The sequence below is a fragment of the Dipodomys ordii genome, unplaced genomic scaffold (assembly GCF_000151885.1).
Source record: "Dipodomys ordii isolate 6190 unplaced genomic scaffold, Dord_2.0 Scaffold117, whole genome shotgun sequence".
Lineage (NCBI taxonomy): Eukaryota > Metazoa > Chordata > Mammalia > Rodentia > Heteromyidae > Dipodomys > Dipodomys ordii.
Window position 1 is genome coordinate 1,457,073 of NW_012267333.1, and position 26,180 is coordinate 1,483,252.

At 50.1% G+C, this 26,180-nt stretch overlaps 4 protein-coding genes across 5 annotated transcripts in view; 2 read left to right on the forward strand and 2 right to left on the reverse strand.

The window, feature by feature from the left end:
* Tmem138 (transmembrane protein 138) overlaps positions 1-3,476 on the reverse strand; it is a 6,770-nt gene extending 3,294 nt beyond the window's left edge. For both annotated transcript variants that reach the window (XM_013029097.1, XM_013029096.1), the window contains exons 1-3: positions 3,258-3,476; positions 983-1,249; positions 143-314 (exon numbers count right to left, since the gene is read on the reverse strand). In XM_013029097.1, coding sequence (XP_012884551.1) covers positions 143-314; positions 983-1,110 — 300 coding nt within the window. In that variant the 5' untranslated portion in view covers positions 1,111-1,249; positions 3,258-3,476. The remainder of the gene's footprint in view (positions 1-142; positions 315-982; positions 1,250-3,257) is intronic.
* A 140-nt stretch (positions 3,477-3,616) lies between these two features.
* On the forward strand, positions 3,617-11,255 carry LOC105995281 (cytochrome b ascorbate-dependent protein 3). The gene is made up of 6 exons (XM_013028989.1): positions 3,617-3,980; positions 6,299-6,379; positions 7,535-7,732; positions 8,572-8,749; positions 9,216-9,372; positions 9,941-11,255. Exons 3-6 carry the CDS (start codon positions 7,549-7,551, stop codon positions 9,962-9,964), a joined length of 543 nt encoding a protein of 180 aa, XP_012884443.1. The 5' UTR covers positions 3,617-3,980; positions 6,299-6,379; positions 7,535-7,548; the 3' UTR covers positions 9,965-11,255.
* A 1,614-nt stretch (positions 11,256-12,869) lies between these two features.
* On the reverse strand, positions 12,870-24,089 carry Tkfc (triokinase/FMN cyclase). Its single transcript, XM_013029275.1, has 17 exons — positions 23,917-24,089; positions 21,070-21,259; positions 20,612-20,722; positions 20,335-20,516; positions 18,025-18,103; positions 17,636-17,725; positions 16,776-16,810; positions 16,615-16,699; positions 16,443-16,532; positions 15,666-15,782; positions 15,257-15,376; positions 14,929-15,066; positions 14,344-14,450; positions 14,127-14,230; positions 13,970-14,003; positions 13,768-13,857; positions 12,870-13,405 (listed from the first exon to the last, which is right to left on the reverse strand). Exons 1-17 carry the CDS (start codon positions 23,917-23,919, stop codon positions 13,244-13,246), a joined length of 1,737 nt encoding a protein of 578 aa, XP_012884729.1. The 5' UTR covers positions 23,920-24,089; the 3' UTR covers positions 12,870-13,243.
* Positions 24,090-25,973: 1,884 nt separating this feature from the next.
* The window catches only part of Ddb1 (damage-specific DNA binding protein 1, 127kDa), a 32,214-nt gene continuing 32,007 nt past the window's right edge, over positions 25,974-26,180 (forward strand). Inside the window, exon 1 of the mRNA XM_013028990.1 lies at positions 25,974-26,156. Coding sequence (XP_012884444.1) covers positions 26,096-26,156 — 61 coding nt within the window. The 5' untranslated portion in view covers positions 25,974-26,095. The remainder of the gene's footprint in view (positions 26,157-26,180) is intronic.

Below are 26,180 nucleotides of genomic sequence, written 5' to 3' on the forward strand. Positions count from 1 at the left end.
GCTCAAGTGGTAGAGCGCTAGCCTTGAGCTGAAGAGCTGAGGGACAGCGCCCAGGCCCAGAGTTCAGGCCCCATGACCGGACCCAAACAAACAAACAAACAAACACACACACACACTTGAGAATCCAGAGTTCCACTCTTACCATGACCCAGACATGAAGGGAGATGCTGAGGGCGAGGTACACAGTCGTCAGGATGATGGTCCCTTTGAACTTATGGAATAGGAGGTTGACCAGGCCAGCCTGGAAGACGAAGGTGTTGAAGAACATGAGGAAAATGATGATGATGTTGAAGAGGATTGCAATGTCTTGAATGCTGTGGACATATAAAACAAAGTACAGCCAAACAGATGCCCATGTGAGAATCCACAAGCTGGCTCTTAAGTCCTGAGGGACACTACTGGGTCTGCCTTTCCCTGTGATAAAGTCACCCCAAGTCTCCACAAGCAGCAGGGCTACGACCCAAATGACAAATAACTAATACCACCCATTGATTTGTAGCCCAAACACTAGGCTTTTTTTTTTTTTTTAATGTGTCTGTGTGCCAATCTTAGGGCTTGAACACAGGGCCTGGACACTATCCTTGTGTTTTTGTGCTCAAGGATAGCATTCTAGCACTTAAGCCTCATATCCACTTCCAGCTTTTTGGTAATTTACTTACAGACTTTTCTGCCTGGGCTGGCTTTAAATTGCAACTCTTAGATCTCCTAAGTAACTAGGATTATAGGTGTGAGTCACTGGCACCTGGCCTCTCTCTTTAAAAGAAATGTAACTGTAACCTCTCTGTACAGCATCTTTACTATAAAATAAAATTAAAATTCCATCCTTGGGGATGGAACCCAAGGTCTTATGGATGCTAGGCAAGTGCTCTACCATTGAGCTACACCCCTGCCCATTTACTAGTAACTTTAAAATGATAAGCCATGATGGATAGGGCCTTCAAATTATGTGGGTTTAGTTTTCTAGGCCCACCTGAGAACTCACATGAAGAGCACCAGCTGGACGACAGCTGCCATTCTGAGTAGCTCTGAGAAGGAATTGACGAAGAGATCATAGCACAGCAGCAGGAACTGCAGGGAGAGCACCAGGCTGTAGTTACTCGTCTGCAGCATCTTACTCCGGCTTTTTTGGGCTCCCAAGGGCACATTCCACAGTTTCCCAGAAAATAGCTCCTGGTTCTTTGCTTAGCACTGAGGGAAAGGTGTCATTTGCTTCCAACTCAGAGTGATTTCCTTTGCTTTAGATCAGTACCTGTGGGGTCAAAATGAGGAAAAGTTAGAAATCCACTAAGGAACATTTATTGAAGCCGGGTGCCAGTGGCTCCTAGCTATTCAGAAGGCTGAGATCTAAGGATCCTAGTGTGAAGCCAGCCCAGGCAGATATGATATTCTTATCTCCAATTAACCAGCAAAAAGCCAGAAGTGGAAGTGGAGCTGTGGCTCAAGTAGGAGAGCACCAGCCTTGAGTGAAAAATAAGGGACAGTGCCTAGATCCTGGGTTCAAGCCCTAGTATCAGCACCAAAAAAATAATCCACATTTGCAATCCTAGCATTCAGGAGGCTGAGGTAGAGGATTTCAAGTTCAAGGCCAACCTGGGCTATACAGAGTTTCAGATCAATCTAGGATCTATGGTGTTTCTGTTTCCAAAAATCAAACAAAAACAAACTCCCCAAAACTCAACTTGTCATTTCTTCTAGGGACCATCACCCACAAACCTTTCTCTATACCTGGACTCAAATTCTAAATGTACTAAGAGAATCTATAGAAAAGGGTGGGCACCCATTCATGTGGTAGTAATAATAATTACAGCAGCAAACTCATATATTAGTTGCAGTGTGACAGAGACTGTTAGACACTGATATTAAAGCTTGAAATAACCTCATGAGGTAAAAGGCACATTCTTACTTTTCCCTTTTTACAGATGAGAAAACTGAGGCCTGGAGAGGTAAAATAAGTTGTCTAAGGTCTTATTGGTAGTAAGTAGCTGAGCTGGGATTTTGATCCTGGCAGCCTGGATCAGGAATCTATCTTAATTATTGGCCTACACTGCTCTTCCATAACCCATAGACTGATAAGTAGATGGGGAAAATGCCCATGCAAAAGTGGGATAAGAGGGGCTGGGAAGGTGGCTCAGTGGTAGAGCACTTGCCTTGCATGCATGAGGCCCTGGGTTCGATTCCTCAGCACCACATAAGCAAAAAGAAAAAAGCCAGAAGTGGTGCTGCAGCTCAAGTGGTAGAGCGCTAGCCTTGAGCTGAAGAGCTGAGGGACAGCGCCCAGGCCCAGAGTACAGGCCCCACGACTGACCCGACTCAGAAAACAAAAACAAAAACAAAAAAGTGGGATAAGAGAGGACACAATGCTCTTCTGAAAGTCTTTAAAGTTATTTTAGCAAAGGATTGCATACATTTTCAAGGCTCACTAATTACTCTGGAGTGTCCTATGACCCTGAAGCAAGATCCAATTCATAAACAACTATCAAACTGCTCTGAAGTGCTCCAGCAATTAAACTATTATCTGTAAAATGTTTTACAATTGTGTGTGTGTGTGTGTGTGTGTGTGTGTGTGTGTGTGTGTGTCTGTGTCCATTCTGAGGCTGAAAGTTAGATCCTGGTTCTGGCTCTGAGCTTTTGTGCTCAAGGCTAGTGCTCTACCATGTACAGCTTTTTGGTGGCTAAGTAGAAATAAGAATCTTATGAACTAGATTCGAATTGTGATCCTCAGATCTCAGCCTCCTGAGTAGTTAAGATTACAAGCATGAGCCTGTAGAACCCGGCGCCTGGCTACAAATTTATTAACCCTCCATGCTTATTAATTGATGCTAGGGCTATGACAATAAGTAGCCATTTTAATACATATAATTCCTCTTTTGCATAAAGGCACGGAGAAGTTAAAGCCCTGGGTCCACTTCACTTGATGGACAAGTCCCACCTTGCTGGGTTTATCATTGTGGTTTCTCTCGACCTGAGTTTCCTCCCTCATAAACAACAATCATAGTTTATCCCTTCCGGTCCCCAAGACCAGGATAAGCTTGGTACCCAAGACAACCACCTTTAATCCTCGCAACGAGGTAGGAAGAGAATTATCCCGAGTCGAGGCAAGGCCACCGGGTCAGGCAGAGTTGAAGGCATCCCCGCCAAGTGGCGAGTGAGCGGCGCCGGGATCCCCGGCTCAGTCCCACCACGCCGCAGGTCCGCACCGGTCGGTGGCGGCGGGGGCGGCCGGGGTCCGCCACACGCCCGCCCGCAGCGCTCCCTACCTGGACCGTCTCCGCCTCGGTGACAGACGAGGAAAAGCAGCGCGCTTCACTGTCCGCTCCCTGCCATCTCACCCTTCCGACTCGCTTAAAATGGTGCTGTCTTGGCAGGAAACAACAACAACAACAACAAGCTCAAGCCAAAAGCAACAGCATCAGAAATTCTGACTTCGCGTCCACACCACCGCTTCTCAAACCCCTCACCCTAAGGAACCACGTCGGTTGTCATGGAGATATGGTCCAGGCTTCCGGAAGCCCTCTTTAAATTCCGGAAGTAGATGGCGGAGGCTCCCTCCCTGCTTCTCCCGCCAGCCTCGCCGCCATGTTTGGGTCGTGTTTTCTTGGACCCGCCCGGCTCAACCTGACCTTTTCGGGACGCGGGATGGTGAGGGACAGGGCACCCACGTCTTAGCGCTCTCGGGCCCTGACCTTAGGCTTAGGGAGGGAGCGCCAGCAGCAAACGAACGGGGGTCGGAGACTGACACCTTGGCGCATTACCAGCGGCCACGTCCAAGCCCCTGGACTACATTTCCCAAGAGGCCGTGCGCGCGCCACCGGAAGTGCTGCCGGGCTATAAAAGCCGGGGTGGCGTTGTCCGAGGGTGGCAGCCAGCTGAATGTAGGTTCCCGGGATTCTACGTGCTTCTTGTAAGAGACCCCGGAGTGGCCCGCCTCTCGTCGCCCGGCGCCGGAGACTTCAGTCCCCTGTGTCCCACTGTGGTTAGGGGTGAGAAAGAACCCGGGCTGGGAGGTCAGAAAGCCTGGCTTCCAGTGCTATTACTACCTCGCTTTGCGCTTTGCCGATCTCGCTCAACCTCAGTTTTCTCCGTTAGGAACCTGTTCTCAGCGCCCTTCTTCCACAGCTGGTGGATGGAAGGCACAGACGGTTTGGGAAGGCGCTTGTTTTTTAAACCCCCGAATATCTGGGACCACGCGCCCAGCAGGGGGGTGAAGGGATGTGTCCCTGGATGCCTGGATTGCAACCTGACACCGCCGAAGGTGGGATCTGGCATCTCTCGTAGGTGAGGGAGGCCTTTTTTACTTCTTGAGCTGGGAAGATTGGGCCACTCACTCCTGAGTCCGGCCATTACTGAAGCTATCTTTGGAAATAAGGAGTCCTGGGAACTGAGGAGGAGTGGACCTGGATACCTGTAACCAGCTCTGCCACTTGCGTTGGCCGAGTGACTCTCCTTTGGGCCCCAGTGTTAGAGTGGTTTTGATCTGTAAGGTAAGGGTTAAGACCTGAACCCTAAGTTTGATTCTTAGTATCCCAAAAAATTTATCATACATCCATGAAGGGTAGCAGCAAATTGATTTTTCATCCCTTTATCTGTTTGAACTTCTAAGTTGTAAGAGGACTGAGAAGAATTTGGAATAGAGAGCCTTTTTCTAAGACTAAGAGCTGAATAGGAAATACCCATTTCTTATCCTGGGACTGATGCTAGTTTAGCTCAGCCTAGGAGAATCCTTTTTTGTTGTTAAGGAATTGAGGAAAGTATTAAATAAGATCAACATGACCAACTATTCCCTACAGGCCACATGTGACCCACCAGAAAATGAGAGGGAAAATGAAAAGGCTATGTGACATGTAAAAATGTTGGCTTTCAGAGTCCATAAATAAAGTATTGTTGGAACACATTCATGCTTATTTGTTACAATACCTTCCCTGGCTGCTCTTGCACAAGTACATCAGCAGGGTTGATGACATTGTTGGGACAGATAAAATGGGGCTCTGCAGAGTGAGGGCAGAAGAAGAAACTGAAGTCCTAGCACAACCTACTCTTAGAACAGAGGAGAGCATATTCTCAGCATCTGCATGGAATTTTCACTGTGTTCTTCCTTTCTCCTAGATTTTGCTATTTTGGGAAGAGGAAGGGAGGGCTTGTCTGTACTGTGGACAAAGTAATGTGACTTCCTGCTCTCTGTCTCAAAAATCTCATCATTTGGTCTGAGCGTGCTACATCTTACTATTCCACAACTTCTTAGGGGTTTGGATACAATCCCTTTTAGATGATAGTATGTCTTTCTACAAATGTTAAAGAAATTGTAGAAATAGATAATTTGAGTTAAGTGGAGCCTCTTGATGACCAAGAGCTTCTTAATGTTGACTTAACACTTCACTAGCGGAGTGGAGGATGTGTTAGCCAAACACCTGGTGATTGGAACTTTCTTTGCCCTTGCAGGAGACAACTCTGAGGCGGGCTAACAAATCTCTAAGCTCAGCTGAGTCATGAAGCTGGTTACATGACTTTCTCCTTCCAGCCTTCCTCAATGAAGCTTGTTTTCTTCTCCCTTAATACATAGCCCTTCCTTGCTCCAAGATTGTTTAGATCACCTTGTAAGAACCAAATGCTAGTCTGTTAGATATCTGGCTTAGGGAGAGCTGGCATGGACTTCAGCTCACAGCTAGCTCTCTACCACATGAGCCACAGCACCACTTCCTGTTTTCTGGTGGTATTTTGGAGATGAGAGTCTCACGGACTTTCCTGCCTGGGCTGGCTTTGAACTGCAATCCTCAGATCTCTGCCTCCTGAGTAGCCCCAGCGCCCAGCTTTTATTTTATTTTTTTTTAGACAAAAATTTCACTGTGTTAGTCTGGCTGACTGTGAATTCCTAGATCAAGCAATCCTCTTTCCTCAGGCTTCCAAATAGCTGGCACTATAGGTGTGTGTCACCAGGCCCAGGTAGCTTTCAGTTTTCCCTAGCAGTTAGGATAAAATCATATGGCAGCATAAGAAAGAAGAGTTGCTGCTTTCATGGTATCCTTACATAGCATTTTTTTTCCTCTTGATATGACAACCTGCGGTCAAGGAAAAAGTGCAGTTTTCAGGCCTCAAATCCAAACAGGCAAAAGGTTAGAAAATCCTCTGCATTAAATGAAGCTGATATTAGTTTCTTAATCATTCTGAACCTTTGTCTCCTCATGTATATGAAGAGGGATAGTGAGGATAAAACCCCTCACAAGGTTGTCAAAAGGAGTAACAGGATGGTGTAGAAGGTTCCAGTGCTCATAGCTGATCTTCAAAATCTTTGTCTTTCTTTCAGATGAGAACAAGTCCTGCAGCTGTTATACCCAGTTTGTGAGAATCAGAGCCCAGGCCACCTTTCTGTGATCTGGGTCTAAAGGTGAGGAATTAGGTATTGTCCCATGGGAGTGACCACCCATTTCTTCTGGTAGCTGGTTCAGAGGAAGGGACCTGATCATTTCAGGAAGTCATATTGTTCTCTTGCTGTGAGCCCATAGGACAGGGTAACTGCCTTGAGGTTGGGCCCATACCGTCCCACGTTGACTGGAAGCAGGGTCAGTCTTGTGCCTCCCCCTACCCACCCGCCTGCCACCCTCGCCACCTGCTCTGGGAATCTTAACCCATGACCTGCACATAGGAAGAAAGCTGCCTATTACCAAGCTTCACTCCCCACCCCACAGGCCTGGCTTGAGTGTATAAGCGATCACTAGGCCTGAAACCAGAATTGGTTTCTGGGTTTCTCATGGAAATCTCAAAATAAACCTCTTACTCTCTAGATCTTGAGTTCTTGCTTCCTCTTTTCTCTTCTGGACTTTCCCCTCAGAGAAAAGAAGCAGAAGTCTCAGGCTTGGAGACCACTGAGCTGTGTCACTCCCTTCAAGGAGTCGAGTGTGTGGCTTCTGCTAATGGGCTTTGGCCCAAAAGACTTGTCTGTAGAGATGGTGTCCCATAGGATTTCTTCCCAGAGAGTCTGACAATGCAGGTAGAGCATCCCTAACCAACAATCTCATGCTCTGAAATTTGAAACTTATCAATTACCAGCACGATGCTCAAAACATACAGGATACAAATCTTCTACATTCCACAATTCTCTGGGACAATTCTGCCTGCTTACTCCTTTCTGATGGTGGTTTTGCCATTCTTGTGCTAGAACCCAGGGACCTGGATGGTTATGATGTAGCCTACATTTTTGTTCTTTTCTTTCTTGGATCAGGGTTAGGGGAGTTTTTTTTTTACCTTCTGATTCTGTGCAGGGAAATGAATCCCAGTGTTCCAGGCTTGGGCCTTGTCATCCAGTCATAGCCCCACCCTTGCTGCTCACTGCCAGTTGCTGGGCTGGGGCCTTACTCATTTCAAACCCCGCCCCCCCCATGTGCCACTGAGGCCTCTTGGGAGTGGTATACAGGCTGCTGGCACGAAACAGAAACAAGAAGATTCTGTCTCAGGGGCCAAGAGGGAGATCAGTACTATTTCCTTTAGCCATTGTAGCTTGCACCCCCAGCCAGTGGTGACCTATGACTTCTGACTCTTGTAGGAGTTCTGATCAGAATGGCTTCGGGATGCTTTTACCTGTCCTGCCTGGTGCTGGGCTCCCTGGGCTCCATGTGCATCCTCTTCACCACCTATTGGATGCAGTACTGGCGTGGTGGCTTTGCCTGGGATGGCAGCTTGCACATGTTCAACTGGCACCCTGTGCTCATGGTGTCTGGCCTGGTGGTGCTCTACGGAGCTGGTGAGTGAGAAGTGTGCAGGGTGTGGCAGGGCCTGGGTCTGGCGGGCAGCACTTGCCCTCTCCTTTGCCAGTGTTGCGTTTAGGGCTAATGGGGTTGGGAGAGTTGGGATGGCCTGAAGCTCAGCTGTCATTGGGGATGAAATGGGAAGAGTAGAGATCTCAGATCTGTATTGATCTCAGAAGGGCAACTTCACAGATCCTCTGGGGGCAAGGTCAGCAAACTTTCTGTGAGGGCACTGTCCTTGAATTCTTCAGCTCAAGCCAAGCGCTCTACCACTTGAGCCACAGTGCCACTTCCAATTTTCTGGTAATTAGTTGAAGAGTCTCATAGGGCTGGGCGCCAGTGGCTCACACTTGTAATCCTAGCTACGCAGGAGGCTGAGATCTGAGGATCTCAGGCAGGAAAGTCGTGAGACTCTTACCTCCAATAAATCACTCAGGAAACTGGAAGTGGCGCTGTGGTTCAAGTGGTAGAGCGCTGGTCTACAGCTGAAGGGCTGGAGGATAGTGCCCAGGCCCAGAGTTCAGGCCCCACAACCGACAAAAAAAAAAAAAAAAAGAATTCTACAAATGGTTTCTCACATTAGTCCTGTACTAGAGAGATTCTGAGTGAGGGAAGCAAGAGACAAGTGGATGGCTGGGTTGCTGGGAGGTGGGATTATAGCCAAGACCTTCATGTACTGTTCTCATTTCTTGTGTAATAGCAATGGACAGACCACAGTGAGGGTCAGCTGCAGTGGGGAACCTCTGGTGGGAGTGGCAGTTGGGACAGAAGGGCCAGCATGAGACAGGAGGTACTGGTGGGGCAGTGACCTGGCCCACCTTTGGTCACCGTCCAGGGCTTCCTCTCTTATGTCCACAGTGGTTCCTGGGCTTTGCTGTCTTCCTCCTGCCCTGGGCGTCGTTGTGGCTGCGCAGCTTCCTGAAACCCATCCACGTCTTCTTTGGAGCCTCCATCCTCTCTCTGTCCATCGCATCTGTCATTTCCGGCATTAACGAGAAGCTTTTCTTCAGTTTGTGAGTGCACGGGCATCTCTAATTCTGAGGCAGGTGGGGGTGCTGCAGTATGTTCTTCAGAAGGTGCAGCCTATGGATCTTTGTTGTGCCATTTGGCACAAGTTAAAATTACAGCTTCTGTTTCCTTGTGAGTAAAAAGTATCAGGGCAGCCCCTGCCTGTTACTGCAGCAGAGGCTTGGGAAGTATTCTAAGATTCCAGGTGCCCAGTGGTTCCAGGAAGATTTTTTTTTCTCCTTTTTAAGATAGTAAGAAGTGATTAGCAGAGCAAAAGTATACTTTGACTGGGCAAGGTAGGCACTTGGATAAGGACTGTGTGGGAGCTATGGGAATTCAGGGTTTTATCTAATGGAAGGGGGTGGGGAGTGGATGGTATGCAGCTGTTCTTAGTGGCATTGAGTCTCCCACTGGACAGAAACAGGTGAAAAGCTTCTCAAGGGCCCACATTGTTGTTTCTGTCATGTTCAGGAAGAACGTCACTCGGCCATATTCCAGCCTGCCCAGTGAGGCTGTCTTTGCTAACACCACCGGGCTGCTGGTGGTGGCCTTTGGGCTTCTGGTTCTCTATGTTCTTCTGGCTTCATCATGGAAACGTCCCGAGCCGGGGATCCTGACTGACAGACAGGTATGGCTGAATGTCACCCATTCCAGCGTGGGGCAGGCCAGATCTAGAGGAAGACTACCCAAGAAAGACTTGAGCCTTGCCAAGAAGACTGATCATGTAGTCTGATGGGAAAGCAAACAGCTTGATGGTGAAATTAGGGGGGGCCTGCAGAGACACTGGTATGAGTGACTCATCCCAGAAAATGGAGCAAATAGGGCTCCCCGAACTTTCCTTCCCAATTTTCATGAGAGAACACGAAGCCTCCCCTTCGCCAAGAAAGGACTTGAGCAGAGTGAGGGGTGTGGTACTTCTGCACTGCAGCTTTGGTGTGGGACTAGTGCTTGGTGACTACTTGAGAGCAGGTTGTGCCTGTCCTTAGCCACTTAGACATCTCTCAGATGTAAGGAGATGGAGTGTGTGCCAGGCTCTGGGACGTTGGGGCTTCCTTGACCAATTTGGTTGGTGGCTTGGCAGGAGATCACCTGCAGGATGGGGATCTATCTGAGCAGCTCAGGCCTGGTGTGACTCCTGCAGGTCAGGAGGCATTTTGACATCATGTCTTAACCTCTGTGCGTCTGCCTTCTTTCAGCCCCTGTTGCATAATGGGGAGTGAAGCAGGAAGGGGCTACGGGAAGTCAGCGGTGCAGTCTGTCCTCCCCAGAAACGGCTGTACTTGGGCTTCTCCTGGCCTCAACTTCTCCTTACCTCGGTGGCAGCCTGCTCTCTCCAGCCACTTCCTGCCCACCTGCAGTTCCTGGTGGCTTTGGCTTCTCCGCATTGACTTATCGGATCCTGCATTTGTTGAGGATCTTCCTTGCCCTGGTCACTCATGTGGGGGTCTGCTTGGTCTGCAGGGGTTGGGCTAATCTCCCCTAAGAGTCTTAGTGGGGACATGGGAGAAAAATCCTGCCAGCTCAGAAAAGCTCCCTCGAGTGCAGTCCATGCTTTAACACATGGTAAGAGGGAGACAACTTTCCCCTTGGAGGAGCGCATTGCATTTCCTCTGCTCTGCCCCTCTGCCTGCCTCTTACCTAGGTGTGCAGGTGGGCAGAGGACTCAGGTAACTCACTGAAGGGGAAGGATATTGTTGGCAGTAGAGCAGAGAAGCCGAGGGCCAAGTGTTCTGAGATGGTATGTGTGTGACTGTGTGGCTCTACCTCTTCTAGCTGCTGCTTCAGCTGCGGCCTGGATCCTGCCCTCTCCCCGTGACTTACATGCCTGTTGCTGTCAGGCAGCCATGGTAACTTGCTCTCCAAGAATAATCTGTCCCCTGAGTCCCAAGAGATGAGTAGCAGTGGTTTCTGAGGCCTTCCTTTCTTACCTCTTGCTGTGTGTGGGTCTTCCTGCCAGCCCCTGGCCAGGTGCAACCTATCTTCCCTCTCCAGTCTACCATGAAAGCCAAGGTCATTGTTGCAAAGCATTGTTCCCAGCAGTCCTGGGAGTTGCTTCCACCTTCAGAGACTTTTCTTGCTGAGAAGTAGGCTGCTTTGCCTGCACTATGACAGCTGCTTGGCTGGCCAAACCCTGCTTCCCCGGCTGTTGCAGAACACCAGCTTTGCTCTTCTCCCAGGGAGAAACTTGGGAGAAACTTCTTGCTTCTCAATTCTTTCCTAAGTGCTGCCTTGTGGCTCTTCCTGCCTTCTCCAAATAAGCACTGCCAGGTCCCTGATTCCAGGCTCCTGTGCTTAGCAGATAGCTGGGACATAACCTAGGGTTAGAGATGAGCACTCCCTGGCAGATAGTGACCCAGCTAACTGCACCATCTCCAGCTGCCAGAGTGTAGCAAGAGGACTGGGCTGGACTTCCTGATTCATTCAGTTGAATGACTGACATGTCTGTGACCAGTGCCCCTTGTTAACATGTGAGTGGGCATTTCACTTGATTTTCATTAAACATGTTTTTAAGAATCAGAGTTGACTTGGTCTGTTTGGGTTAGATGACTTCAACCGTAAACCTTTACTTCCCCCATAGCTCTAGAGCCTCCAAGTCTAGGATGCAGGTATGGGCAGATGTGTCTGATGAGGACAGCTTCCTCAGACTGTGTCCTGTCACCTCCCATGGTGCGGAGTACCAGACACACACTTGGGCCTCTCCTAAATGAGGCTACTGGTTTCATGTGTCAGTGCTAATCCCTTTTGTCCCAGCATCTCCCGAAGGCCGCACCTTCTAATACCATCAATGTTGGGGTTGGAGATTTCAGCACAAAATTTTAGTAGGACACAAAGCAGAACAAAAGCCTGGGATGAAATGACAGTGGTTAAATGAGTGCTGGGGCCACTTGTAAAAGCAAAGTAGAGGGCACTGTAAGAATGCACAATTGTCTTCATGGAACTGCAGGTGATTCATGTATGCGGGGTGTCCTTAATGGTTATTGACTTTGGGGGCATTTGCTCATCTCACGGGGAAAGAAATGTTTTATAATCTAGACAAGATTCAAAAAGGACAAGTGACTGGCTTTAGATCACCCAGCCAGTTTGGATCTCTGGCCACTCTGAAGCCCGTCTGCTTTTGGACACATATCTGCTTTTGGACAACTATGTTTGTCATCAGAGACCTGCGGTGAAGTTGATGGACAAGAAACTGTGGGAAGAGCCTGGTGCCACTGTCTCATGCCCACGATCCTAGCTACTCAGGAGACTGAGATCTGAAGATAACACTTTGAAGTCAGCCTAGGCAGGAAAAGTCTATGAGATTTGTATTACTAGTTAAACAGCAAAAAGCAAGGAATGGAGCTGTGGCTCAAGTGGTAGAGTACCAGCCTTGAGTAAAAAAGCAAGGGACAGCATCCAGGTTCCTTCTGAGTTCAAGCCTCAGTATGGGCACTAAAAAGTAAAAGAGTAACAATAAATCCTAGGCAGAGAAGCCCACAGAGCCCACAGCCAAATTTGGACAAAAGAGGTGGTGAGGGTAACTTTCCAAATGTGACCAGCTATGATTCATGTGGTCACCCACAAGGAGAAAAGATGCTGACACCAGTGATGGGCAATCTGACCACTGGTCCTGACCTTCGTCAGCTTATCTGAATCCTTTCCTATGCCTGAGAGATGGTTATCAAGCTGACTGACAAAACTCAGGAGGCTACATAGGGGCCTGAACTCTTGTAGCTGGTTTAAAGAAACACTAGATTCCAAGTGAACTATGTCTGTGCCTTGAACTATTTCTGTGCTGAGGACATGACAGGTGTGTGCTGGGTGTTTCTACTAGGCGGCCCCTCCTGTTTGCCCAGGGCTGTCAGTGATTTCTAGAAAGAGACCTGGGGGCTTATGTGGCTCGTTCTGATCTAAGCTGTTTTGGAAGGTGGGGATTTCTTTTCCTTCTGGTGCTGAGCAGCTTTTCTAGCATTCCCACATGTACCTGATAGCGTGTAAGTCTGGAAAGATAGGGACAGGGGTTCAGTGAACCAACCTTGCTGAGCAGAGCCTGCTCAGATGCAGGTGAGGAGCTACCTGGTAGGATTGGGTCTTGATCCCCAGAGCCAGGGCAAAGGTTTCCACAGAGCAGCAGCAATTTTATGGCTTCAATACATTTTATTAGCTTTCCTTCCATGCTCACTTAGGTTGAGGTACAGAAGGCCTTGCAGAGAGAGAGGGTTGGAGTCTTCAGGGGAAATGTCTTATCACTGAAGCCCAGTGCTGGCTGGAGCTGGGTGGGACCTAGAACTCCACCCTCCCTGAGGAAAGAGAAGACAGTGCTGGGAGGCAAGTGGCCCAGGCCAGTCCAGTGCTGCCTGTGGGAACCAGTTCTGAACTTTTGAGGATTTCCTGCTGGACTCAGAGGATAGGCCCAGGGACAAGAGAGGGAGAGAGGGGGAAGGTGACCATTGGGAGGCAGAGGAGGTGATAACAGACACCTTTGCACATCATTGAGAGAGGGCTGAGACTGAGGGAGGCAGTCATGCTGCCCGATTCTGTAAGACCTCCAAGATGGCTCGGAGAATAGCAGCTGCAGCCACTGCCCCAGGGTCTGGCTGGTCCAGCTTTGCCGAGCTGATGTAACTGGCTCTCCCAGCTCCAGCTTCCATGTTCTTAGTAGCCTCCGCTGCTGCTTCTGCACTCTGAGGTAATGTAGGCAAAGTCTCAAAGACAGGCCACCAGGCTGCATGCCACGTGGTCTGAACCTAAACCCCCTTTCCTCACCCTGCAAGCACCCCTTTGTACCATCACTGAGTGGAAAATCACCTCTCAGCTGCTTGTAGCAGGGAAAGAGACATTTACTGAGCTGCTGCTATGTCTCAGCACGCTGCTGGGCTCAAGGTGTCTCCTGAGCTGCATGACCACTGCTGAGACAAGCCCTTACATCTATTTTATAGACAAAAGGGAGGTGCAGGAAGACCATTAACTTGCTCATGGTTACATGGAGATGGGAGCCTGCTGGCTCTAAGCTATCTGCCTGGGTGGCCAGGCTATCCCTACTCACCTTGACTGCTTTGGTCAGAACTGGGAGGAGATCAGCCCCTGGGCTCTTCCAAGCTTGGAGCTCCTGTCCTGCTGCCCATAGAGAATCCAGCTAGACAGGGCGAGGGAAAGAGTGGTTGAGGAGAGGCCCTCCCTCTGAGAGTGGCCTTCAAGTGATTGCAGGCTCAAAAGGAGAAAGGGACAGCCACAGCCTGAATACACACCATAGTTCTGTCCCCTGGTGCAGCCTTTCCATACCTGCCAGAGGAAGACAGTAAACAAGGCTCAGTGTAAGGGGTGACTCTACATGTGGGAACAGATGAGATCCACCAGCCACCTCTCTCAGCACACCCCCCTCTAAGGCTCAGGGCTCTGGCTTACTTCTGCATGGCCTCCAGGCCGGCATCCATGGCAGCTGACCAAGCTGGGAGGTCAGTCTTGGTCTTAAGGGGCTGAGCAGCTGCGGTCAGGAACAGGCCATAGAGCTGAGAGGCAGAGGGCCAGAAAACTGAGCTTGTACAAGGAGCTGGCCTGGGCTTCAGCCAAACTGACAAGTCTCCCTGTCAGCCCTTCCTCCCTGGAGGCTGTTGGCACTTACCGCCCCCGACGAGCCTCCCATCTTCTCTAGCAGCAGAACAGATAACTTGGAGAGGAGCTGGGCAGGGCTGGCAGGAGGAGGGCACTCCTTTAGCCATCCCTGGATAGCTATAAGTAGAGAGCAATAGCAGACATCAAAGGTATTCTGCTTCATTTCCACTGACATCCTATGTGGTTTACTGATCAATCATATTCACTAAGGCAGTTGTTTTGCTCACTCTGTAACCACAGAGATGAATGTCTGGCTTAGATGGTCAGTAAATAAATTTGTCTTGAATGAACAGCTCTGGACAATTAAGAGCTTTTCATTGGGATGGGCCAGCTGAGAAAAATGATGATCATAAATTATAGTCCACTGTGGAAGATTCTATTTTCTTCTCAGATCTCTCTCACATGTAGTGTGAAAAGCACATGTCTTTTAGCTAAGCTGGTGAAAGGGTTCTGTGATTGATCTCACTTAGCAAAGGAAGAGGGGGTGGCCCTATAGCAACACCCTAAATATTGTGGAAATAATTCCATGAAATTCCCAAATCTAAAACTGTTTCATCCTAGCCCCTTCTGGAACTCCAGGGGTCCAGACACCAACCTTTGGCAGCTCGACTGTGGGTGGTGCCACAGTCCCCATCACCAGCAGCCCGGTCCAGGGCATTCAGGTGTTCTTCCAGGCCCAGGAGGGTGGTACACACTCGCTCCAACACAAGCTCCATCTGCTTTGAGGCTACGCCTAGAAAAGCAGGATGTGGGCAGGGGTCTTTCTGGCCCTTCTCACAGCTGCACTCGACTGGTGTGATAGGTATATGGATGCCAAAGCTCCCAGATACTCCATGGCTCACCTCCATACCCAATGGAGGTCAAGCCAAAGCTCTAATCCACTGAGGATTTCCTGCCCCTCCCGCAATACCAGGGCCTGGTACCTTTTGCCCCAGTGGAATCAGGGGCCTCCTGGGGCTCAATGGGTGCTGCCCGGCTCCTCTTCCGCCCCGTCACGGAGATCTTGGCCACATTAGGCCAGGCTGCTGCATTGGTTTCAGCATCTAGACATAGGTGTCACAGATACTCTCTCAGACATGGCTGGCTAGCCAGGGAAGGGAGTTCACCTCAACAAGTAGGACCCGATTATCTACTGCATGAAAGGGATTGTGGGGAGTGTCCCCAGGGAAGGATCTGGAAGATGTAAGAAGGGTCCTTCAGTCAAGAGAAGGCTGGAGATGGGCTAAGGAAGCCAGAAGGGGCATCATCTCAGGTCAAGAACCTGGTTGCCATGGTCAGGCCTGATGGGGCCTGTGACAAGGAGCCTTGTGGTGTGGATGACTCACGTCTCACCTATCAGTTTCAGGAGGGGCTCATCCACCAGCAGGAGTGTGAGAGAAACACCAGGCATCTCCAGTGCGGACATGAAGGTGCCCACCAGGGCCCGGGCTACCTTGACCCCACGGCCCTCTGTAATATCAAGCAGGGGAGTCTGTGGAAGAGGGATGGGCACTCTTCCCCAACCCCTATCCCATAGCATCCCATGCAAACAGAATAATAGAAGTACAAGGGCCCTGGAGGCTGAGGCTGAGGTCAGTAGGGAGATGGTCTGATTCCTTTAGTATATCCTTCAGTGCTAGCTCAAATCACCACATTCCCTGGAGGGGTCCCCTCTTGAGGGACAGGTAAGTAATTATAGGTCTCAGATGTCTTGTGTATATTTAATCTCATTGAATCCCAACCACCTGATAAAGTAGGTACTATAATTACTCCCAATATAGACAACAAAACAGCAATTAAGTGGCAAAAGCAGTGATTTAACTCAAGCCTGTGTGAGTGCACAGCACATGTTCTGATCCATCATGAGACCCCACTTTAGCTGCCTTTTTTTTTTTTTGGTCAGTCCTGGGGCTTGATCTCTGTCCCTCAGCTCTTCAGCTCAAGCCTAGCATTCTACCACTTGAGCCATTTCCGGCTTTTTCTGCTTATGTGGTGCTGAGGAATCAAACCCAGGGCCTCATGCATGCAAGACAAGCACTCGACCACGGAGCCACCTTCCCTACCCCCTTAGCTGCCTTTCTTACGTCTAGTTGTAAAGGGCTGGAGGGTCCCCTCCCAGGATGGACTCACCCAGAGCGCGCACAGCAGCATCAGCTATGATGCCCAGCTCCAGGAAAGACAGGCCACCCAGGTTGTTAACCATTAGCACCACAGAGGATCCTGTAGATAGATGGGAGATGTTTGGGTGCTCTCTATCCAGAGGGATACAATAGGCTGAGAGAGGGGGATAGTGGCTACTCACCTGGTGGCACTGACACGTGGGATGCACTGGAGGTATCTGTCATGTGGTTGAGTATGAGTGTGACAATCTCATCAGCAGGTGCCATCTGTCAAAGTGAGTCAGGGGTGAGCTGCGTTGGGAGGCCTTGGCCTTGGGCCAAGCTGGGCAGGGAGTCCACCTACCTTTATCCGGCGCACACCAGCTTCCCCATGGATTCCTGTGGAGAGATGCAGTCACTGCTTACCAGCTCAGGGTCTGGAGCTTTTCTGTCATGGGCTAACCAGGTACTTGGCACTAAGCCAGGCAATGTGAATATGGGTGATGAGGGACAGAATAATGAATAACATAGTCTCTATTCTCTGGGAGTTCATAGCATGGTGGTGAAGATTGCCAGGAACTGAAGTGGCTTTAACTAGAGGCAGTCACAGCAAGGCCTGGAATGCTAATGGGCATGATTTTAGAAACATGGTAGCTCACACCTGCAATTCTAGCTACTCAGAAGGCTGAGATCTGAAGTTGTGGTTTGAAGCCAGACCAGGTAGTAAAGTCCATGAGACTTTTAGCTCCAATTAAGCAGCAAAAAGCTGGAAGAAGAGGTGGTTGAGCACTAGCCTTGAATGAAAAATGTCAGGGACAGTGCTTAGAACCTGAATTCAAGCCCTAGTACTGACAAGAAAGAAGGAGGGGGAGTGACAGGAAGGGGGAAAGCCTTGAAGTTACAGCATGGGTGGCCTTTAATGGCCTTTGCCAAAACAGCTACATCTGGGCACGTGTTGTAGGGCCTGGAATGGTATGAGTAAAGGTGAGGTGGGTGGTACACAGAGATCCATGTAGCCAGAGCCCTGGATGTGGACAGCAAAGCAGGTAAAAATCAATCAGGACCATCCTCGCCTCAAATGCCTACTTAGGGGCTTCAGACCACCTACAGAACAACTCCAGACCAGCAGAGAGAACCTATGGGTAGGTGGCTCCAGAAACTAGAGGTTGGCAATACCCAAAGCAGAGGAGCACGATGCTGGGACCAGAGTGCCCACAGACTTACCTAAGCCCAGCTCCACCTCGTCCTCTGCGAGCTCAAAGGTGGGTTTGGAGCCTGGGACGCTGCAGGAGGATAAGCTCACCCCCAGGGTGCCTGGGATAAAGGAGAAATGGGATGGCTTCTTTGTTCTTAGTACCCAGCATCAGGATGAACCTCAGAAGCCCTGGTCTCAGGCATCCTCTTCTCTGAGTAAATCTGCTAGACTCTTCATCTCAGTGATGAGAGGAAAAACCAGGTTCTGGAATCTAGTCACTAGGTCCTGGGGCATCCCCCCCAAGGATACCTTCCCCGAGCCCCTAGGGAAGCCCTTCCCACTTCCCCCATACAGTAGGCAGGACTCTGCTGCTAGCCCCTGGGTTTGTCCTAGCCCCCATCCATTGACTGGCACTCACCCATGGCCTTGGCCACCACGCTCACCCGCTTTGTGATCTCCTCCAGTCCCATACCTGCCTCAGCAAGGGCACCTGCCACCTGCAGCCACACAGAGAAGTCCCCAAGAGAAGGAGTCATTGAACCATTGAGGGTCAAGGAAGGCGGGCCAAGGAATTTCTTGTTGGGAAGGGAGAATTTCAGGATCACCACTCAACCTGGCCCATCACAGTCAGGACAGAAAGGTGTCCTCTTCTTATTCACAATGTACTTACTAGCAGCCTTCAAGAATTCCAGTCTGGAACTGGAAATGTGGCTTAGTGGTAGAGCGTTTGCCTAGCATACATAAGGTCCTGGAGTCAATGTCCTAACTACTTCACCACCTGATTCTAATGTATTGGAATTGGAAGGGACTTTACAAATAGGGAAACTATCCCAGATGTGACTTGTCCAATGTCACACAAAATGTTGGTGGGCACTTTCCTGATTTCTTTCTTTTTTTTGTCGGTCATGGGGCTTAAACTCTGGGCTTGGGCGCTGTCCCTGCACTCTTCAGCTCAAGGGGAGCGCTCTACTGCTTGAGCCATAGCACCACTTCCGGTTTTCTGGTGCTTTATTGGAGGTAAGAGTCTCAAGGACTTTCTTGCCTGAGCTGGCTTTGAACCGTGATCCTGATCTCTGCTTCCTTAGTAGCTAGGATTATAGGCTGAGCCACCGGCGCCCAGCTAAGTTTCCTGAATTCTGTCTAGAATTCTTTCTAGAATATATACACATACATGCATACATACATACATACGTACATACATACATACTCTAGTTCACTTTACTGTTCATCTATCCATTCATCCACCCACTTACCAGCCCATTCAACTTTGATACAGTACCTAGTATGTGCTAAAAGAAAAATAGATGGCTGAGCCATGGCCCTGCCTTCAAGGAACTCAACAATTTGGGAGGGAAAGCAGATAGACCACATTGAAAATGAATGTCATGGTAAGTACTAGTAGCACAGAGGCCACAGCAGGAACCTGAGGGAACACTGGGAGAATTCCAGCCAGCTTGGGGCCTTGGGGCAATTAGGAAGAGCCTCACTGGGAGACATCAGAGTAGGGCTTCTACGGAATGGCAGGAGTTAGCCAGGCCACAAGTAGCTGGCTAAGGGAAAGATTTTCTAGGCAATATACAAGACATAAGCAAAGCCGAAGAGAAAAGCCCTGGCCCAGGGGGCACAGGGACTGGTGCTAATGGAACAGAAGAGAAAGTTGGGATTCATGGGAGGTGAAGCTAGGTGGATCAAGAATGTAGTAGAACTGGGCACTGGTGGTTCACACCTGTAATCTTAGCTACTCAGGAGGCTGAGATCTGAGGATCAAAGTTCAAAGCCAGCCTGGGAAAGGAAAGTCCATGAGATTCCTATCTCAAGGTAACTGCCAGAAAACCAGAAGTGGCACTGTGGTTCAAATGGTAGAGCCTTGAGCTGAAGAGCTCAGGGATAGTGCCTAGGCCCAGAGTTCAAGCCCCACGACCGACAAAAAAAAAAGTATGGTGGGCACCTGGCCCAACCTGACTTCACAAGGCAGGGGTATGTACAACCCACTCCAGTGTGCCTTCTCTATAAACACACCCTCCCACACATATGTTTTTTAATTTTTGGGACAGGATCTAGCTATGTAGTTCAAATTAGCTTGAACTCATGATCCTCCTGCCTTAGCCTCTTTAGTATAGGTAGATGTATACTTTTAAAAGCAGCAGCAGGGCTGGGAAGGTGGCTCAGTGGTAAGAGCTCTTGCTTTGTATGCATGAGGCCCTGGGTTCGATTCCCCAGCACCACATAAGCAAAAAGGAAAAAAGCCGGAAGTGGCGCTGTGGCTCAAGTGGTAGAGCGCTAGCCTTGAGCTGAAGAGCTGAGGGACAGTGTCCAGGCCCAGAGTTCAGGCCCATGACCGGACCCCCCCCCAAAAAAAAATAAAAGCAGCAGCAGTATCATGACAGGAAGAGCACACTGGCCAGACAGGAGGGCATCTGGCAGAGAGGGGAGCTCAGTGGTGGGTGGCTGCTACAGATGTGCCTTGCACCATGGCAAGGCAAGAAGGCAGCATGCGAGGAGGATCCTGTTATGGAGGGATAAGTGCCTGCACAGGGCAACTGACTGGGCATGGGCTTGGGAGAGGAGAGGAAAGGAGGTGAGTCTGGGAGAATGCTGTATTTGGGGCTTGAGGGGATGGTGGGCCCTTGCTGGGTCTGGGTGAAGGAGTCGCTGGAAAGGTCACTACTGGGTTCTCCTAGGGAGAATCTGAACCAGCCTCGGGTCTGGGGCAGCAAGGGAGGCTCACTTTGTGGATAAGCACTGTGCCGCAGAGGCCCCGCCGGCCTGTCTTCTTCAGGACAGTGAAGGCACTGTCATCTCCAATGACCACCATCTCCACAGGGATGCCCTCAGCCTGGGCCTGTTCTCGAGCCAAACCGAAGTTGAGGCGGTCCCCAGTGTAGTTCTTAACGATGAGGAGGGTCCCCGCTGTGGGGAGTCACCAGTAGAGCCCTGTCAGTGCTTGCCTTCAACCACTCCCAGTGTGCCCTCCCTCCAGCTCCCCTCCCACATGCTGGCCTGACCTGTGCCTGCCTGGGCCACAGCTCTGATAGCTGCCAGGATACTGCCCACAGCTGGGGAGGCAAACACGGCTCCAGCAACAACCCCTGTCAGCATGCCTTTCCCGATGAAACCTGGAGATGAGGAAGGAAGAGGTGATGATGCTGGTTGGGGGCTGTGTGCATGGGGTTTATGACTGGCTTAGTCCTCCTGTGTATGTACTTATGCTAAAGTCCCCCAGATCTTCATGTGGGCAACTCCTCTGGTCCCACTTCTACCTCTAGAGCCGTATAAACCAAGATCCAGAGACTCAGTGGCTATAATGAGTCCCAGATTATAGCAGGGGGAGAACCAGGTCTATTCCTAACTCTAGCCTACACTTTGGCTGGCTGGTACCTCCAGGTAGTGTTGAGAGTCTTCAGGAGCCCCAGTCTTTTCATTCAGTACCTTTTACCCCGCACCCCCACCCAAAGGCACTCACCAGCATGGGCAGGCTCATGGCCAGAACCTCCACCTGACAGCAGTGCCACCCGGCCCTTGAGGCTGTCCAGATCAGAGCGGAGAGCCACCCGGTGGCCCTGTAGGAGCTGCAGGTGGGGGTTGCAGGCCACCAGGCCAGCAAGGGCATCGTCAGCACAGTCTACCACTGAGTTCACCAGCTTCTTGGAGGTCTATGGGGAGGAACACAGAGAAAGGTCTTAGTGTGGCCAGTCAGCAGAAACACTCTGTCCTGCCTGTGAATGTAAATGTCCCTTTCCATAGCCACCCAGCAACCTCAGAGACAAGCAGTGCCTTGCATTGGGCTACATTTACCTGTGAATGTTTCTATAACTTTACTTTTTTTTGTGTGTTCCAGGATTATGGCTTAATCTCAAAGTCAAGATGGTATCCCTTAGTTTTATTGCTCAAGGCTGGCACTTTACCACTTGAGCCACACCTCCACTTCCAGCTTTTTGCAGGTTAAATTGGAGATAAGTCTATTGGATTTGTCTGCCCAGATTGGCTTTGAACATGGATTTTAGCCTCCTGAGTATATAAGATTCCAGGTATGAGCCACCAGCACTGAACTTAGTTTGTGACTTTTTAAATTCAATGCTTAATTTATAAACCTTTTACCCCATGGTTTTAGTCTAACCCTCAAAATAGTTTCAATACAAAGAACATGGGGGAAGTTAGAGTACTCAGTGTAAATACTAATGGAATTGGGACCTGTGTCTCAGCTGAGGTTCTTGAGCCAGGCAAAGGGGCTACACAGCTTCCCCCCCGCCCCCCATGCTGCAGCTGGGCCTCCAATACAAGGTCCTGATGGCCAGGCCCAGTGTACACACAAACAGGAATGCTATTCCTGCCCCCTCTGAAAACACAAAAATCATTTCCATGGGCTACATGAGAGAAGCATATATGTGCCTTGGAGGTACAGAGGAGGCGATTTCTTCTTTCTGAAGGAACCCTAAAAGTTTTTGTGAAGTATGAGTAGGTGCTAAGCAGGCAAAAGGAAGCAGATTATGGAGCAGGATGAGGACATTCTAGGCAGAAGAGAACCTAAGCCACTGGAGGTTGAAGCAGTAAGGTGGGTCCAGAGGACAAGTGAGTGTGACCTGAGCAACCAGGGGCTGGGCCTCACTAGCTACAGGAGGAAATATGGAACAGAGAGTAGAGCAGACTGCCAGAGAACTAGAGCAGTCCTGTTACATTCAGACACGATACAGAGATGCAGGTAGAGAGGAGCTGCATGGAAGCTAGAGAGCTCAGCTCTATAAATCATGGACTTGAGTTCAAGACCCACTCCTGCCTCTCATAAGCTGAAGATACTCACTGAAGATACACTACTGCTCTGAGGTCAATTCTTGCTTTGTAAAACAGGGAATTATAACAGTAGAGCTTGTACCTATAATATAAAAGCCACTCCATTAAAAAAAAACAAAACCTACTTTTTTAAACAGGCTTTGGAAAGTTGAAGCCAGATAAACATGGGTGCTAAGGCTAAGAATGTAGCCTGTCTTTGTCCTAGGAGACAGTGAGATCTGTTGATTAAGAGGTCAAGCGCCACCTAGTGGCGCGCAGCTGAGCCAAGTCTTGGCCTGCGCCACCTAGTGGCCTGCAGTTGAGCCAGGTCCTAGCAAGTTACTGTCTGCCTCAGTGCTTTCCTGAGCAGTTGAATTTGACTCCTTTGTCTCTCTGACAATCTTTCTTCTGCCCAGTAGGGGACGGGGACACATCTGCTTACGGATGAGGAGAGTATCCCAGATCTTCTTGCAAGCAGAGTAAGAAAACTGGCTGCATTTGCCAGGCAGACACTAAGTACTCTTAAGTATGTCTCAATTCACTTTCCAACAACTCTATGGAAGAAATATTAGCCCCAGGAGCAGAGGGAGGCACAGTTAAGTGACTGTTCCCATAGTCACATAGCCAGCAAGTGTATGAGTTTGCCTGATTCTGTTCTAGCCTCCTCATGTTCTGATAATTGAAGAGAGCTGCAGGATGGCAGAGTATTGATCTAAGCAGGGCATTCATAGAATGTGGATCTTAAGAGTCTACCATGGTGGCTTATACAATGAGGTTGCAAGTTATGTTAACTCCAAGCCCATCCACCAGTACTACCACCCTCTAAGATTCTGTCTTGCCTAAGATTCTCAGCCACCAGAGCCAGAGATGGCTTTGCTTGAGGACTAATGCCATTCCTGGAAACCAGTAACCTAAGGGTATGGAAAAGGAAAGGAAGTCAGGCACTATGGGAGGGATTCTGTTCTAACACTTCACAAACACTTGGTAGACGCCTTCATCTACCACATTGCAGATGAAGGAAAAGAGGCTCAGAGAGGTCATGCTTCCTTGAAAAGGTCACACAGATGGTGAATATCACACTGAAATCTGAATCTAGATCTGTTCAAGGTTTGCTTTTGTTCAGATCAGTTTTAGAGCAGGTCTGGAGCAAAGCCATAGGGACATGGTGAGCTCCTACTGTAGGTCTCAGCTCTACTGTGGTCTCAGACCACACACATGCCCCAGTCTCAAGAACAGATTGTTCTTCCTGGTTCCTTCTGTAACTGGTACAGTGGCTTTAAAAGCAAATAACTATGAATATTCTAATCTCAATGGATATCCAAGACCCAGGCAAAGGGGTTTTAGAGGGACGCTGAGTGGGATCTGTGGCCTATAGGAAAGGGAGGGAAGCAGGGATCAGTCCCTGAGAGAGGATGTCTTTAAACCTCAAGAGGTGGCAGCATCTCCCCAGTCAGGGCATAAGAAAGCCCAGTGTGTCCAGGGCTGGGATACCCACCGCTTCAAGACCACAGTCCTCCCTCTTTCCGGTTCTCTTAGGACTCACCATGGTGAGGAACCTCTGAAGAAGGCCAAGTTCACACTTCTGCACTGAGCTGCTGTAGGGTGCACAATCCTGAGGGTGCTACCAGGGTGTGAGCACAGAGGAGACAGTGGCAGCACCTGCAGGGGTAGTAAAGACAGGAACTACTAATGCCAACTGACACCCACAGCCAACTGGCACAATCATGCCTTCAGTGCCTTAGTCATTAAGGAGCTGCCTCAGACTTTGATCCAAGTCCAAACTCTAGTACATGGGTTTAGGATGGAGACCAGCATGGGGCTGATCAAGGTTCATCCTCACACTTGGTTGCGACATGATAGATCGATCCACGTGGGCATAGAGCTGTCTTTATGCTAAGGAGCAGCACCCACCTCATAATCAAGGAACAAAGTTACACAAGTAACATCAGCTTTTAGGGTGGAAAACTTGCAAAGATCTTCTTTATACATCCTCTCCCGTTGGCCTTGGCACCTCACCAGAACTGAGTTAGCTATTTATGACTTCATTTTACTTCTAGGAAAGAGAGGTCTAGTGACTTGTCCAAAGTCATATTTGTAAGTGTCAGGACTTAAACCCTTGTCTGGGAACCAAACCAATGTCTGGGTGTCAGTGGCTCAGGCCTGTAATCCTAGCTACTCAGGAGGCTGAGATCTAAGGATTACAGTTTGAAGCCAGTCAGAAGTGGAGCTGTGGCTCAAATGGTAGAGGGCCAGCACTGAGGAAAAAAAAAAAAACTGAAGGATTATGTCCATGTGCTGAGTTCAAGCCCCAGTACCAGCACATACACACACACTACAAAGCAAAAAAAAAGTCTTTTTTGGGGGGGTGAGGGGTCCGGTCATGGGGCCTGAACTCTGGGCCTGGGCGTTGTCCCTCAGCTCTTCAGCTCAAGGCTAGCGCTCTACCACTTGAGCCACAGCACTACTTCCGGCTTTTTTTTTCTGCTTATGTGGTACTGAGGAATCGAACCCAGGGTTCATGCATGCAAGGCAAGCGCGCTACCACTGAACCACCTTCCCAGCCCCAGCAAAAAATATGTCTAGTCTCTCTGCAAAACACCTGTATCCTTTCTATCGATGGCAGAGCTCTAAAGCCAGGTAAGCAGAGACCCTAAAGTGGGAAATCGGAGGTTTAAGTCAAACTGCTCTGTTCTACCAAATGAGTGTTGGGGGTCACTGTGTGAATGTGCATGGCACACTCATACTCACACTCACCAATCCCCCTGGCTTTGTATCTCTATCTCAACTTACTGGAGGGAGTCTTAGATAAACAGATTCTCCTGTAAACCTCAGTTCTCATCTGGGCTAGTCCCCGCCACTCTCCTGCTCCCCGGGATAATCTGTCTGAAGCGGCCTAGGTGACACATCTGACAGCCATGCCTTCCTGGGTCATTAAGGTTCTTGCTGCAGAGTTCCGGCTTTGTTGAAGTTCAGGATTTGTCCGGCATGGCGAGCATAGATAATGCCGGGCAAGCGATTTCCTGCGCCCTTCCACATCTGCAGAATAAAGCAGGTGGGCATCCCGGCCCGCAGGTGAGGCGAGGTGGCTATGCTAACGCCAGGAGAGGGCACCGGCTGGATGTGGAAGAAGAGGTGAGGGCAGGGTGGCGCGGCTCCAGCCCGGCTGGGGCGCCGAGGCCGGCCACCCCGCTGTAGGCCTCTGCAGGCATTTCCTCCCCCCCACCCCCGGCCCCGCTGAAGGGAACTGACTCAAAGGCGCCAGGAACAATGGAAGGGGACTGGGTGTTCGGAAGGGTTTGGGGGCCACCGGCCAACGCTCTGAGGGCGCGTAGCGCACGTCGGTGTCACCATCCCGCCTTCCCGCCTCAGACACCTCGGCCAACTCCGCCACACTCGCGGCTTCGCACGAAGCCCTCCAACAGCTCGCCCTCATCCGGGTATTCCAGGTTCCGGCGGTAAAATACAGAGGCGGGACCTCAGGGGGAGGATCCTTCCTTTGATTGGCTGTCTCTGCCACCGTGAGTCCTCCAAGAGGCGGGGAGTGAGCGTCCCGGCATGCCCTGCACCGCGGCCGCTCTGGCCTGCAACGTGTCTGTCTCTGGGGCGGAGGCAGCGGCAGTGGAGTTGGCTGCGTGCGGGTGGGGGCTCGCCGTCTCTCAGCTTGTGTCGGTCTCTGTTGTCGCTCTCTGCTCCGCTCCTGACGGGCCGCCCCAAACCTCAACATGTCGTACAACTATGTGGTAACGGCACAGAAACCCACCGCCGTGAACGGCTGCGTGACCGGTGAGGCTGCCAGGGCCTGAGGCG